Source organism: Camellia sinensis, chromosome 10 (assembly GCF_055761805.1).
Source record: "Camellia sinensis isolate YWXY chromosome 10, ASM5576180v1, whole genome shotgun sequence".
Lineage (NCBI taxonomy): Eukaryota > Viridiplantae > Streptophyta > Magnoliopsida > Ericales > Theaceae > Camellia > Camellia sinensis.
In genome coordinates, this window is record NC_138970.1 from 67324162 (window position 1) to 67340407 (window position 16246).

Below are 16246 nucleotides of genomic sequence, written 5' to 3' on the forward strand. Positions count from 1 at the left end.
TTGTATAACACTTTTTATGGTGGGTTTCAGATGTAACTCTTATTAATAGAAATTTGATACATTTTGTGTTGATATTTAATTCTCCCCCATTATTATGGGATTGTATGTGATTAGTGGTTGTTGATTTTAGGTTTTAGACATTTTTTATATATGAGTTATGTTAGGAATTTCAAATAAATTATCAAAATTTTAACTAAACTTCTTACATGAGTGTGAGATCTACGCATATGTAATTTGTGTGGATCCCACATCTATATGAGAGTTTTAATAAAAAATTTAGAAATTTATTTGAGATTTTTAGGATTTTCCTTTATATACTTATATTGAGTTTAATGAACAAAATTCTCTTTTTCTTTCTATTTTACTTAATGAAAATACATAAATCATTTAGATTAAAGATAAATTAAGGAATTAAGAATTTAATTGATAAAACTAAAAAAATTTATTTATTTATTTATTAATTTTTCCAATTTTTTTTTTTGAAAAAAATGCAAATTAATATATGCTTTCAAAAATAATTTCAAATTAATAGTAAAATTTATCAATTTTAATAATTAAAGCTATAATTAATAAATATTTTGTCAACAACTCTTCCCCTCTCTCTCTCTCTCTCTCACACTCTCAGTCTCTCTCCTCTCTCTCTCTCTCTCTCTTCTCTCTCATTCACACGCACAGCTTGAAGAAGATGTCAAGAAGAGTTTCTTCCATTATTGGACGAAGAGAAAGAAGAAGAAGAAGAATTGCTGATCATAATTGTCAAAAAGGTACAATATTTCCCTCTCTAATCAATCATCCCTCTTCATTCTTATTTCTTCTGTTTCGTTCTCTCTGTACTACCCGAAGCCCTAGTTCTCCTCCTGTTCGATGCAATGATCTCCAAGACGCTGTAAATTCGTTCAATCGCATGATCCAAATGCGACCTTTGCCCCACATTTCTCATTTCAACAAAGCTTTAGGTCCTCTTTTGAAATTGGGTCATTACGACATCGTTCTTCCTCTTATTGGGAAATTGCATTTCCTAGGCATTCCAGTCAATATCTGCACCTTCAACATTGCTATTAACTGTTATTGCCGCCTGAATCAAGTCGATTTTGGGTTCTCTCTTTTGGGTACCCTCTTTAAACGCGGTTATACACCTAATGTAACTACCTTCACAACTCTGTTAAATGGACTTATTTTGGACGATAAAACCCCTGAAGCTGTAGAGTTATTTAAGAAATTAATAAGAATGAGAGAAATTGAACCCAACGTGGTTATGTATGGAACCATTGTTAATGGGCTCTGCAGAACGGGGAACACTATCAGGGCTGTTAGTTTGCTTAGGATAATGGAAGAGGGAAGCTGTAAACCTGACACCATAGTGTATAACACGGTCATTGACAGTCTTTGCAAGGATAGAATGGTGGATGATGCTTTGAAACTCTTTTCTAAGATGAATGAACATGGCATTCTTCAAGATGTTGTCACTTATACCTCTTTGATTCATGGCCTATGTAATTTTGGCTGGTGGAAGAAGGCTACCGGAATGTTTAGAAAAATGTTGGATAGTGGTATTGCTCCGAATGTTCATACGTATAGTGTGTTGCTGGATGCATGTACCAAGGAAGGGAAGATGAAAGAGGCAGAGGTGGTACTTGAAATCATGATACAAAGAGGTGTGGATCCTAATATAGTCACATACAGTGCTCTAATGGATGGATATTGTTTGCAAGGCGACATCGATGAAGCAATGAGAGTGTTCAATACAATGGTGGATAGGGGACTTCACCCTGATGTTTTTAGCTATACCATTCTAATCAATGGATATTGTAAGAAAATGAAAATAGATGAGGCTATGCATCTCTTTCGAGAAATGCCTCGGAGGGGGTTGCAACCTAACACCGAAACCTTCAGTGCTATGCTACAGGGTTTGTTTCGATCAAGAAGATGTGGAGCTGCTCAAAAACTTTTTAATGATATGCAAACTGCAGGCATAAATCTAGATTCTCAAACTTATGGTATCTTATTGGATGGGTTGTGCAAAAATGGGCATATTTCCGAAGCATTGTCATTATTCCACATGATGGAAAGCAACGGTTTACATCTTGATATTGTTATGTATAATATCCTCATTGATGCATTCTGCAAGGATAAAAAGCTTGATACTGCAAGGGCTATTTTCAGTAACCTTTCTTCCAACGGATTACATCCTAATGTTAAAACATATAATACGATGATACATGGTCTTTGTGAAGAAGGCCTATTGCATGAAGCTAAAGAGTTGTTTGTTAAAATGGAAAAAAATGGTTGCTTGGCAAATGATGTCACTTACAACACTATTATCCGAGGATACATTGGACAACAGAAGTGCTATGAGGCATTAATACTCGTTCAGGAAATGGTTCAAAGGGGTTTTTCGGCAGAGGCATCCAATTCTTCCTTGATCATAGATATACTCTCAACTAAAGGACGAGATCCTGCTCTCCGAGAAGTGATAAAGAAGTTCATGTCAAAAGATAGTCATGGAATGCATGATATTGAGTAAATTTCTTAAGATGTGAAGGTAAAGCTACACACATTAAAATATATATTATTTGGTGAAACTCTTTTTTTTTTTTTGGTTATTTATTGAGATAGACTTATACTTCTGCATTAACTATTTTGGACTTGTTGCTACATGACTTTGCAACTTCTTTTCACATGTTGTAGATTCTTGTAGACTATTTTTTACCTCTCTCCGCAGTATTTTAATTCACATGCTACAAATTCAAGTAGATTCTTCTTCAGTCCCCACTGAATTATGTACAAGTGGTCATGTCTTAGGGATTTAGGACAAATGACAGCCAATGGTACTTTTGGAGATTTCTTTCTTTCTTTGTCATTATTCCACATGCAGGAGCTTGATCTTTGCTGTTTGTTTCCTCATACAAGGCAAAAGTCTAAGCTTAATTCCTCATCATTACAGCCCAAGGGTAGCAGCCTTATTTAGGACCACAAGCATAAAACTATTGTTATTTTTATTTGAGTAAATTACACATACACTGACCTCCCTTGAGGCTTCTGACAATTTCAAAATCTGCCCTTGTGATTTTTGAAATGACTTGTGACACTGCTGTGTTAACGAAAAACATTTTTTTAAAAATATTTTGCTTGTAGTCATGATGTTATATAAAAGTCATTTTCATCGTCAAATTCAGTAAATTTTGGGAAGACAAATATACCCTGAATGCTTCACTCAATTTATCAGCCGAAGCCATCCATCACAAACTCGGAAAAGCTTTTTTTCATCTATTTATTTGAACTCCTAAATCTGTATGTATGTGTACATAGATATATATTTGAAACTATAGTAAGAGTCTTGTTTTATTATTGTTTAATGGATATCTTGTGAATTCATTCTATGTTCATTTTGGCTTTCTCTTTGTCCTTACAGTACATTCATCTGGAACAATAAGACTCATGTATGCTAGTCGATTGTCAGCATTTGGATGCTCCTTGTGCTCATAATTTCATAAACATGTAACCTGTTCATACATCTTAATGATTGGTAGTTTCTAAGTTCTATTCCTGGGAGTCTCTTCAAGATCAGATTGAAATATTAGAGCTTGAAAAATGCTCTGAATTAGCCCAAGTAGATTATCTATAGCCATTATGGTGATCTGGAGTTGCAAGGCTATAGAAATTGCATCTTTGAACAACTCCAACATTACAAGGAAAAAGATTAGAAAAACAAAAACAAAAAAAGGAAACATGTGAGATAATAAGAATCAAGTTTATGTATTTAGAAATTTGATTTCTCTCTCGCCCCCTCTCTCTCTGCAGGTAAGAACAGAGAGAATAAATTTAAGTTCATATAATCTGATGAATTTATGACCGCTCCTTTCTCTTCTAAGCAATTCGTATACTGTAGTATTTGCATATCATTCTGTTGATATTTATTGACATCTATGCTGTAATTGAAGGGCATGCATTGGTGGTTTATCAATTGCAGAAATATTCCATTATGCTAGGAAGAAAATTTGCACATTTAGCTGCAAATTCACCATCAGGGTTTAGTATTACATTAGGTATGTTCTAGAGATGAATAAAAACCTTTCAGGTTTCATTTGAATGTCTAACCAATATGTGTCTAATTGTGAGAGTTTCCTTTGTAGTAGAGGTTTTGTGATGCAGTAAAGTTACGATTGGCTTAAAGGTAACTTTGCTGGCCTCTTAACCCACAAAAAAAAATAAAAATAAAAATAAAATAAAAATATAAATAAATAAAGTGATCTTTATTTGTCCCCTTTTGACTCAGAGCTAGTGGACTTCATACTAAACTTCTGTATGTTCATTTATAATTGCAAATATGCTAGTCTTCTTCTTCATTCTCTCCCAGGAGATTGCCATGTTCAATGCAAATGCTCAATTGATACATCGTTAAATAATAAATATACATGCAGCTTCCGCCTGAAAACATTCATCTATTTTGTGCAGGTAAGAGAGGTGAAATTGATGTTTCCGGGTTTATGTTGATAAAAGCTTTATGGCAACATCCTTCAATAGATCCGTCTTGTAAATAAACGTTCCCAGGGTTTCTACACAAATAGCAGAACAAGTATTGATACTCAGACTGACCATCAATCAGAGGGTGCATGGGAGTAACTCAGACCTTTTGCATTTGCAATGATTCTAAATGTAACTAATTTCCTTGGTAGAAATAGTATATACTTTTTGTTCTTACAGTCTCTACCCACTGAAGCTTTGAAGCACTCAGCTTACCAGGCATAGCATGACAAGTTCTTTTTTTATTTTTATTTTTTAATTAATTAATTAATTTTTTAATAACTATTTGCAGCAAATTATGATCTCTCAAATGGTTCTGGGAGATTCTCTTTCTCTTATTTTTGATGAGAGATTGCGTATAAGAATATTTTTTTTACGAATTTATTGTCAGTTTAGATTTTTAAAATTGGTGATGGAATTTTTGTTGACACTAGGGGTAGGCGCGGGTCGGTTGCAGCCACGGAACCTCCAATCCGTCATCCGTCCGTCAGATTGGCGGATTGAAGAAAATCAATCCGCATCCGTCCGCTAATCCGGCGGATGTGGATTGAACGAATTGGCAGTTTGGCAGATGGATGCGAATCGGTTTGGCGGTTTAAAATTTTATAAATTTTTAACATAATTTAACTTGTGCACTTACTCAAAAAAAAGAAAAAAAAAAAAAAAAAAAAGAAAGTATTACAATCAATGACTTAAAAAGTATTACAATCACTGTATGCTTTATCCAAAGAAAGAAAGTTTGAAATTTTAAAATATCACGATCACTGTATGCCTTATCCACATATTCCAATCAAGGTATGATTCATCCACATAAAGTATTACAATCTGTGATTCTTAAAATATAATAACAATTCAAATCACCAAAACCATGAACAGAGCAGTAGTAAAGATTGTATGTCTCTGTATTGTTACATCTACATATGTTTTTGAAAACAAAAAATCAATCATTATATATCATATTTTCTATTTATTATTTTTAGAGCTAGATTTAAAAACAAAAAAATATAGATAAATAATACGTTTATTTTTTTCAATTCAAAAAATATATTCAAGTTGAAAATTTTTTTTCAACAGAATATTTAAACTCTTTTTCAATTGAAAACACAAACATAATATTTATACAAATTTAAAATACAAAGTCCTATAAATTATTAGGGGTGCTCACGATTTGGCGGTTTGGCGGTTCGGTTGCGGCCAAAGAAATCTCAAATCCGCCATCCGTCTGCCAAATTGGCGGATTGGAGAAAATCAATCCACAACCGTCCGCTCGTCATCCCGCATCAGTCCAAAATGCGGCGGATCGGTTCGGTTCGGTCGGTTTTGGCGGATCGGTATATCCGCTGCTCACCCCTAGTTGACACTAATTTTTATAAAATTTGCTACTAATTAATGAATTGCTTAATGGGTTGGTGGGATCAGATAATTTAGTTGATGAGTTGCTAATTTGTTTATTGTAGGGCAGAGCACAAATACTAAAATTTAATCACACATTTACAAGCTTAATGAGACTCACTTTTGCCATGGGTATATACACTTTAACCCGTCGAGAATTATGTACTGTTCGAAAAATTGATATATATTTTTAAAAAATGTTATGAGATATTTACTATTCAAAATGCAATAAATTTTTATAAAACATTTTGACAGAAATACTATTTCCTTAAATTTGTTTGTTAGTATAAATTCTTCTCTCATATATATACTGTTGTGTAGGAGATTCCATTTCTGATAATATGACTGCAGTCTTGTTTGGCCAGCGAGGGTTGATGGAGAAATAGATGAGACAGAGGGAGAGAGATTTTCTTGAGATAAAGAACAAGAAGGACAATGAAACTCTCAACAAGGATCCTAAATGGGTATATTTCATTTCATTTGATTTTGATTTCTTTTCTTCGTGTTGTTGTTTGGTTTATATACTAACTGGATTGAACTGTTTGTGAAACTTATAGGACTTGAAATGTCGAAGCTGCTGGTTATTCAAGGTGTGGTGGATTCAATGTTCAAATGAGGAGCTAATTTGGCTTCTGTCCGCAACAAGAACCGCAATGACGGAAGCACTGAGTTGTTCAACTCCATGACTGACTAGACACTAAGCAATAGATGACGGATGTGAAGGACATTTTGATGAAAGTGAAGAACATTACGGTGGATTTGAGAGAGTTGAACTTGAAGGTAAATGCACTCTTGAAAAACTTCAACATTGCAGTACCCTCTTTCCCTGCTGCACTTGCTGGTGATATATCTTTGCCATCTCCACCTCCACCACCACCACCACCACCACCACCACCGGTCACTAATGGTGGAGGGAACGGTGGTGGAGGGAATGGAGGAGGGAGTTATTTTAGGAGATCACCTCTAACTTGATGATCATCCATGGGTTACGCGATACCTTGCTGAAGCGAGCCACTAATGCGGCATCTAGCTACTGAATTGCTGAAATCGATGACAGGGCTCAACTCTAAGCAGCAGATGTCCGAAGTGAAGCATACTTTGGTGAATGTGAACTTGCTTAACTCTAAGGTGGACCTGTTAGACATTCAAGCAAATGCACTGCTTAGTAAGTTTAATATTTCAATGCCCTCCCCTGCACCACAGCGTGGTGGTACATCTTCACCATCACCACCATCAAAGGACACTAATGGTGGAGGGAATGGTGGTGGCGATTAGAGGAGGTATTCTAGGAGTTGGTTGGACACGAACAATTTATTATTATTATTATTATTCTTTTTTGTGATTGATTTTGTTATGTTTCTGTAAAAGAAATATTTAATTTCTTAATGAAGAATCTGCAATATTATCTAGTTAATCTTAATCTCTTCCGAGGGTTTTGATTACTATTGCTTTTTGAGTTTGGGTTTTATTTATTTATTCATCTGTCTCTTGTGTTTAGTAGTTTGGTGACAATTTGAAGGTGGTCATGAACAAACACTTGAGTGTTAAAAGTATAATTATGTTAAAATTGCAAGACTTATTATATTTTTTTAAATTTTTTGTTATTTATAATAAAATTTATATAATTCTATCATATTTAATGATTTATTCTATTCAATTTTATAAAATAATATTCTTATGTTTTAAAAATTATCAAAATATAAAATTTAAATATATTGTAATAATAGTCCGCGTCTTACCCAAGCCTTTTTAACTAGTATATATATATATATATATATTCCCTATCTTTTGATGATTTGATATAGTTTGCAATTGCATTGTCATTGTTTCATATGCTTAGAATAGAAAAAAACCAACCTGAATTAAAAGATAGATGAAGAAACATATTAGAAACAAGAATAGGTGTTGAAAATAAGTATGCAAAGCTTAATAGAAATTTTATCAGACCACTTAGGCCATATCGTTCTAGATTATTAGCAACATGTTTGTCAAGTTTTTAAAAACAGTTTTTTAAGTTTTTAATTCGTATTTTTATATTTTTAATAATTTTTTAAAATATTTTAATCAAATATTTTTTTGCTCTTTATGTGGAAAATTTATTAGATTTTTTTTTTTCAAGTACTTGTATCCCAATTAATTTATAATATATATTTATATTTCAATAATTCCTATTATTTGGATATTTGACCCACCAAATCTTAATTCTTATATTTAAGGTATTTTATGGACAATTTTATCCTTACAAATATTTTTTGAACCATTAGCAATTTGGTAATGTAAATATTGACATTGATAGTGTGAATATCCACATCATGGAACATTCACATTGTCAATTCGAACATCAAAACGCATTTCATCTTATTATTATTAAGGATATTTTGATAACTATGTCACTCATAGTACTTAGTGGAACATAAAAAAATAATTTAGACTAAATAGAACATAAGCAGGTGAATAGGAATTTATGAATAAATATCTTTTTTTAGATTCACTTAATCTTGATATACTTAAAAAGTATAAAATTTATACAAAAATCTTTAAAACATTTAGTGAATATAACAAAATACGAAAATATATTGAATTTTCATATTTTTTGTATTTGATGAATTTTAAAATTTTTTTTTTCACAAATATTATTCTTTTCAAGTGTATCTATATTAAGTGTATATAAAAAATAAAAAAATTACTTAAAATATTTAGGGAAACTTACGTGTAGGTCTTAATAGGTAGACTTATTGTCCAATAGGTCTTGTGAGAATTAATGACGTTTTTCATCAAATACTATTAAAAAAAGTCACTAATTGTTAATTTTCAGCAACAATTTGAAAATTTTGTCACAAAAAATGTCACAAATTATAAGTTTTAGCGACAATTTAAAAAAATCGTCACAAAAAATTGTCACTAATTTTCAATTTTCAACAACAGTTTAAAAAATTTATTATAGGAAAACATCACTAATTATAAGTTTTAGTGACAATTTATAAAAATTATGACAAAAAAGTCACTAATTGTCAAATTTTAGCGATACATGTAAAAAATCGTCACAAAAAATTATTTTTAGCGACGATTTTGCTAAGACTTATTTTTAATAGGACTTAATGAGAATGAATTTTAACTATTAGAACTTATTGATAATTTATCCAAATATTTTAAAAAATCACTAAAAAAATAAAAACAAATAAAAAACTCAATCTAAAAAAAAGTGAGTTAAACCCAAAATTATGATTCATATCTGAACCATCAGCACAAAACTAGAGTGGCACACCATGACCTCAACAAGCCGGTGAATTAGAATATTCTATAGGGAACTGTTACTGCAACTTCATCATTGGCCATTGGATTACACAAATACATCATCCTGACCATTGAATTCTTTAAATTTGAAAAATTGGACACCGGAACAATCGGTTGAACATTTTTTACTCTTTATGGATATTTTTGAAATCCTCTATCTTCTAAAACTATACTCTCTAATTTTTACCTTGTGTCTCTAGTGTTTTATCTGAATTTCTATTCCAGTCTCTCTCGACTCACACTGATTCGAAATTTGTATTGAAGCAAGGCTTGATAAGGATTTTGTTGTATTTTGCTATTTATATATCTCGGTCGACATTCGTAATGAAATAATCCATTTTTACATTAATTAATGTAGTATTTTGTAACCATATTTTGCAACCATATTTTGCTTCCATGACTTGTTCTTGAGTTGTTGCAAAATATTTCATGAGAAATTTTGGCATTAAAATCATAGGGCTAATTATGTTATTTGAATTTTGATAGCATTTAAGATGTTTGTAAAAATGCATAGTTTGTTAGCGTTTAAATAAAAGTATTTTGGAACTATATTTTCATTGCATTTAGATGTTGAAAACTTGTGATTGACTTAACATGTTCTCCGAAGATTTATCCCAAAATATATTTAGTAATATTCACATGAAGCAATTATAACTTGTGGTTGGGACCTCCCAATTTATAAGTTAGGGCAAATAGTTATTCCAAGCATTTTTAGTAATGTTTAGTGCTTGTTGTTCTAGTTGAATTAAATAGCCATCTCAAGTAAATCATTGGTTTGATTGGTTTTTAATATATATATATATATATATAAGAGAATGTAGTTCACATACAATAGAAATACTTCCAAAAATGCTAATCAAATAGCACTTGAACTTCACTTGTATCCTTGTTTAAGCATGAGCAGTTGACAAGATAACAGGGAAGAGACTCCAACCAATAAAGAAGTGTGAAAAGCTAAAAAGAATTTAAGTGTATGATTTTAATTTTAGCTAAAAAGCAATTGACATGAAGCTTATGTTTAATAAAATGAATTTCCTCTGTTATACGATTTTAATTTTAATTTTCAATCTACATGAAGCTTATGTTTAATAAAATGAATTTCCTTTGCATACTTTTTTGAAAGTGTATTGATGCTAAGATAATCCATAAATTACTGTCTTCCCTCTAAGTGTGGAGGCTTTCTTAGCAATTCTTAAAAATTAGTGTGAAACTTTAGGATTGAAGTAGTGGAAAGTATGAGAAAGGGAAAATTTTAAATTTTTTTTCCTTTGTTTGTTTAGCATGATAAATGATAATGTTGGAAAATGTAAGATTGTTAAATTTTGTGTACAACCCATTGTAACATGGTAAGTTGCTTTTCGATTTCTTGAAAAATATGCACAAATGTTTCTTGCAAAAAATAAAAGAAATTTTCTTTTTTACTATTTTGTCACTTTTGATTTTCGGGTCCTGTTACCTTGTGAACCCTTCAAAGGATGCGCATGATGTGCACCTTATATCTTAACTATTGAATCCTCACAAACTAATCTCAGCCATTGAATAATTTAGCGAAAAAAACTTGAAACCTTCTCAACCAGTTTCTGTCCCAAATGAAGAGCTCCTCTCTCTCTCTCTCTCTCTCTCTCTCTCTCTCTGTGTCTGTGTTTCTCTCTCCCGCTTTCTTCCCTCTAAGAAAGCCCTGACGTTTTTCTCCCAACACGACTCAGATAGTTTTCTCTCCCTTCTACGACGCTACTCAAAGACCTTTCTGCAAAGTGGAAACTCTTCCATCTCCATTTTCTACAACTACATCTGAACATTTTGCCTCAAGGTATGAAACTCTCTCTCTCTCTCTCTCTCTCTCTCTCTAGGCCCTCTCCATCCTCAACTCTTCATTTCCCATTTTGTGAAACTCTAGACCAAAACCCCCTTTTGTTTCCCCTATTTCAAAACTCGCCTTTTTACCTCTGTGAACTCCACTTGGGATGGGTTGTTTTTTGAAACTAAGAAAAATATAATGTGCATAGGTTTTGTTTTCATCTGTGTTTGATTTCGTGGCTGTTTTGGTTCCATAGATATACTTGAAATTTGGTTGCTTTCGCAAAATCTGGTGTGTGGGTAATTGAAGTTATTTTGGATGCTTTTTAGGAAATTTGGGATTCATTTGGAGTTATTTTGGTTTTAGGATATAGTTGATTTGATTTTGTTGCTTACGCATTTTTGTGAAAGTGATTTCGTTATTAAAACTTTCTTGATTTTGTGTTTCTCAAAACTTTTATGAGATGACTTATAAGAAATTTGTGTTAACTTATACATTTTTATGAGATCACTTAAGTGAGTTGGTGAAAACTTACGTGATCTTATGTTGTTCAAAACTTTAATAGATGACTTACTCGAATTTGTGTTATTTATGCATTTTTGTGAAATCACTTATGTGATTTCGTGAAAACTTACTTGATTTTGTATTTCTCAAAGCTTTTATGAGATGACTTACGGGAAATTTGTGTTAACTTACGCATTTTTGTGAGATCACTTACGTGAGTTTGTGAAAACTTACTTTATTTTTGTGTTGTTGGAAATTTTATTAGATGACTTACTCGAATATATGTTACTTATGTATTTTTGTTAAATCACTTATGTGATTTCGTGCAAACTTACTTGATTTTGTGTTCCTCAAAACTTTTATGAGATAATTTATGGGAAATTTATGTTAAGTTATTCATTTTTGTGAGATTACTTATGTGAGTTTGTGAAAACTTATTTGATTTTGTGTTGTTGAAAATTTTATTAGTTGACTTCTCGAATTTGTGTTACTTACGCATTTTTGAGAAATCACTTGTTTGATTTTGTGAAAACTTACTTGATTTTGTGTTCCTCAAAACTTTTATTAGATGACTTACGGGAAATTTATGTTAACTTACGCATTTTTGTAAGATAACTTGCGTGAGTTTGTGAAAACTTACATAACTTTGTGTTGTTCAAAATTTTATTGGATGACTTACTCGAATTTGTGTTACTTACGCATTTTTGTGAGATTACTTACGTGAGTTTGTGAAAACTTACATGATTTTGTGTTGTTCAAAACTTTTATGAGATAACTTACTCAAATTTGTGTTAGTTAAGCATTTTTGTGAGAATACTTACGTGTATATAATATAATCTATTATTTTAATATGATTTACCTTTAAGTTGACCTTCTTAGCAGGTCAACAATCTATAACAAGAAACACAAAATTGTACAACTAAAAAAAAAAAAAAAAATACATAACAAAATAGATATGCCTTGAATACCATATGCAAGGCATACTTAAGAAAAACCCATTGCATTATGATATTATTTATTGTACCGATATGGAGCAAACTAATTACAAAAATGGTACACTAAGTGGTATGATATTAACAAAATTGGTTGGGTTTTATTATACCTCTTCTCTTACACTAGGATGAACTTATTGAAAAATTTGTCATTTGGAAAAAATGGTAAAAATTAAATGATTAGGGAATGATCACTACGCTTACATAAAAAAAATAAAAAATAAAATTAAAAGCTTTATTAACAACATGTTGCTTAATAACTAGATGTTGTTGAATGATCGCTACTATAGGGTCGTAGCAGCCTTTTCAGCAAGGTAAGCATCATTTTTGTTTTCAAGAATTTTTTGAGTTTTATTAATAGTTAGATGTTGCTTAATAACTTATAGAATCTCTTATGATGTTGCTTACTAATTGAGTAGTTATTATCAATTTTTGAAGGGTATATTATGCAAATAGTCCCTATAGTTTACACGATGTGTCAATCTGGTCCATGTAGTTTCAATTTGCTTGATTTTGCCCCTTAATTTAACAGACTTTGTCATTTTAGTTCAATAAATAACGGTTGTTAAGTTAACTTAACGGAAGGTCAAATAATGTGTCAATTTGGTCCGTGTACTTTACATGATGTGTCAATTTGGTCTTGTAGTTTCAATTTTCTTGATTTTGACAGGGATTAAATTGACACATTGTGAAAAATACAGGGACCAAATTGACACATTGTTTGACTTTCCGTTAAATTAACTTAACAACCGTTATTTATTGGACTAAAATGACACAATCTGTTAAATTAAGTGCAAAATCGAGCAAATTGAAACTACAGGGACCAAATTGACACATCGTGTAAAGTAGAGGGACTATTTGCATAATTTTCCCATTTTTGAATATATTTGCCTGCTATTTTTGATAAATGAGGTAAAGGAGCTAAACTATACAATTTTGTCTATGAGCTAGATTTGTTAAAATGAAGCAAAAGTGATCTATGCTGAAGTGGCCTGAACGATGCTTTTTTCCTGATAGATGTTAAGTTGAGCTAAGACCCAGCAATTTATCTGTAGTAGTTGAGAATAATTCTACTTGTCAACCTTTCGATTTTGAGTGGTATAAGAATAAAGCCCATGTATCTAGAAAATTTCTCTCTTTCTCTGTGTGTGTGTGTGTGTGTGTGTGTGTGTGTGGTATAAGAATAAAGCCCATGTATCTAGAAAATTTCTCTCTTTCTGTGTGTGTGTGTGTGTGTGTTTTGCTAGTGAGAACAAAGAAAAGATTTCTTGAAAACCAATGGCTGGTTACTTACCTGATAGTGGTTGACAAATTAGTATTAAGGATTTTTCCATCTAAACAAGCCACTATTTTCTATATGAGATTGTAAATGCAGTTTCACGGTTAGGTCTTTGACCTCTAATGCACACAGTGAGAAGCTAATTACTGAGGCATAGCTACCAAGAAAGCTAGAAGTATTTTTTAGAAACAAAGTTGTACAAGAACTGAAGTCCAATGCAGACGAAGCTCAGTTGTTACTGCAACTGCAAAGATCGAAGTAGCAATTAAAGAGTTCCACATTGGATTTAGATGTGTTGTGGTTGTGCCTTAGTATGGCCATTTTATAGTTGTTTTTGGATAATTCTAGTGAATATATTTGACCCGAAACACCCCTGTCCCAACCCCCCAACATTAATTTCACCTATGTGTGGAGACAATCACCATCCAAAAAGGGAAAATGGGAAGAAATACAGGCTTACGTTGTTGATCAACTGATGACCAGCTCTAAAAATTACTTCTTCCACTTGATTCTTGAAAAGATAATTGTAATTGGTAAGAACATCCTACAGTGTATGTTGCACTCGAGAAAGGGGGTGGGTTTAGGTAATTGTTTTCTTTCCTTGGTCCTATAGCTATGGTAAATGATATTAGCTACTTTTGCAAGAACAAAATAAGGAAAATAAGATAGTAATGACATATTTGTTCTAACTACACTAGGCATATCTAATAATAATATCATATGTTTTGAAATTAAGTTCTACTGATGATCTAACATATGCTTATTCCTGATGAATTTGTTGTTGAAGTGCGACCTTGGCTTGTTAAGCCGTCTCTACAACCATGTGTGGACTCCAGAAACCAACTTTAATTTGCTTTAGCTTAAACAATGCACAAAACTACCTGTCAATGGAAAAAATTTAAAATAAATCTTGGCTAGTTTATTTTATATTGTCACCATTTCTAAAAAAATTTTATCACCTTTTCATTTTTCACCTAGTTTTTTATTTTTTTTATTTTTTTTATTTTTATCAACAAGTAAAAATATCATTAAAAGTATGAAATGAAGTGTGATCTTTATTAGCTTTGACTTAGCACTAGGCTCCTGTATGTTTATTTATGATTACAAATATCAGTCTTCTTCATTCTTTTCTAGGAGATTGGCATGTTTTCAATGCAAATGCTTACTTGATGCTTCTTTAAATATTGATGTAGTTACTGCCTAAATATATATATACACTTATATATAAGAGGGAGTTAGTGGTTTCTCCAGTAAATATGGCTCTCTTTTTTTCTTTCTGATTTTCTCCTCCTTTATTCTGTTCAACTTTTGTTTTATTGAAAAGTTTTGGATCAATTGGTAAATGCACAGATTACACACACTCTATGTAAGAGAACCAGCACGTCTCCCTCTTGCTAGCCACGTCTACCTCTTCTCTCCCACTATACCGTCTTACTCTCTCTCTCTTACTCCCTGCATTTCTCTTTCTCTTAGTTCTTACATCTCTCTTTCTATCTCTCGACAATGACAGTGAGATCACATTATGGATGCCGATCAATGGCTCACGATGATGATCTAAAAATTGTATTGGAGATGGGTTAAATGTAGACGATTTGGATGGCGATGGGTTTATGATTTGTATGATGATCTTGAAGTTGTGTTAGACCAGATCTATGGGTTTAACTATGCGTTTAACCAATTTCAAATGAGGTCTCAAAGAGCCTTTGTTTTCAAGCCATTGTTTGGGAGGAGCTATATGGGTTATCTGGGCTATGTTCTTCAAATTGGTGTTTAGGGGGAGATTTTAATGTGGTTAAGAGGAGCTTAGAAAAGCTCAATGGGATTAGAACTACTAGGGGCATGAGGGACTTTGATTTGTTTATAAGAGATAGTGAGTTGGTGGATCCTCTTTTACTAGATTTACATGGTCTAATTTGCAAGAAAATTTGGTGTGTTGTAGACTAGATAGATTTTTGTCTTCTTGGGGTGGGAAGGGTTTTTTTCCCAATTTAAGGCAGGAATCACTACCGAGATTAACGTCAGATCATTGTCCTATTATGATAGAAAGTTTCCCATTAAAGCAGGGTCCGACGCCTTTTAGATTTGAAAACATGTGGTTGGAGCATCCATCTTTTAAACGAAATTTTCAGGAATGGTGGGCCAATGCTAGTTGTTATGGATGGGAAGGTTTTAAGTTTATGAAAAAGTTAAAGATGGTCAAGGTGAATGTGAAGGGTTGGAATATAGAGGTTTTTGGAAATTTGGAGCATTCAAAGAAGGAGGTAATGAGCAGAATCGAAGAGTTAGATGTATTGAAGGTGCAGGGGGGCTTAACTGAGTCCTTTAGGAGGGAGCGATCTCAGTTGAGATTGAAATTGGAAGAGTTGGTTTTTAGGGAGCAAATCTCTTGGGGTCAAAAAGCAATGGTTAAATGGTTAAAGGAAGGGGGTATGAATTCAAGATTTTTTCATAGGGTGGCAGATG

At 32.3% G+C, this 16246-nt stretch overlaps 1 protein-coding gene and 1 long non-coding RNA gene across 7 annotated transcripts in view; both read left to right on the forward strand.

Annotated features, from left to right (window-relative positions):
- The first annotated feature begins 586 nt into the window (after nt 1-586).
- Nucleotides 587-7330, forward strand: LOC114295599 (uncharacterized). 6 transcript variants are annotated; one of them, XR_014342154.1, is made up of 5 exons: nt 599-2542; nt 4456-4656; nt 6238-6380; nt 6474-6696; nt 6974-7330. XR_014342154.1 is itself a non-coding variant. In XM_028239873.2 (2 exons), exon 1 carries the CDS (start codon nt 686-688, stop codon nt 2522-2524), a length of 1839 nt encoding a protein of 612 aa, XP_028095674.2. In that variant the 5' UTR covers nt 587-685; the 3' UTR covers nt 2525-2542; nt 4456-4912. The 6 variants fall into 6 exon arrangements, 1 of the variants encoding a protein (XP_028095674.2); XR_014342153.1 differs by having other exon boundaries at nt 6474-7330; XR_014342155.1 differs by having other exon boundaries at nt 631-764; nt 6474-7330.
- A 3460-nt stretch (nt 7331-10790) lies between these two features.
- The window catches only part of LOC145801158 (uncharacterized), a 39504-nt gene continuing 34048 nt past the window's right edge, over nt 10791-16246 (forward strand). Inside the window, exon 1 of the long non-coding RNA XR_014342173.1 lies at nt 10791-11020. This is a non-coding gene — a long non-coding RNA (uncharacterized LOC145801158). The remainder of the gene's footprint in view (nt 11021-16246) is intronic.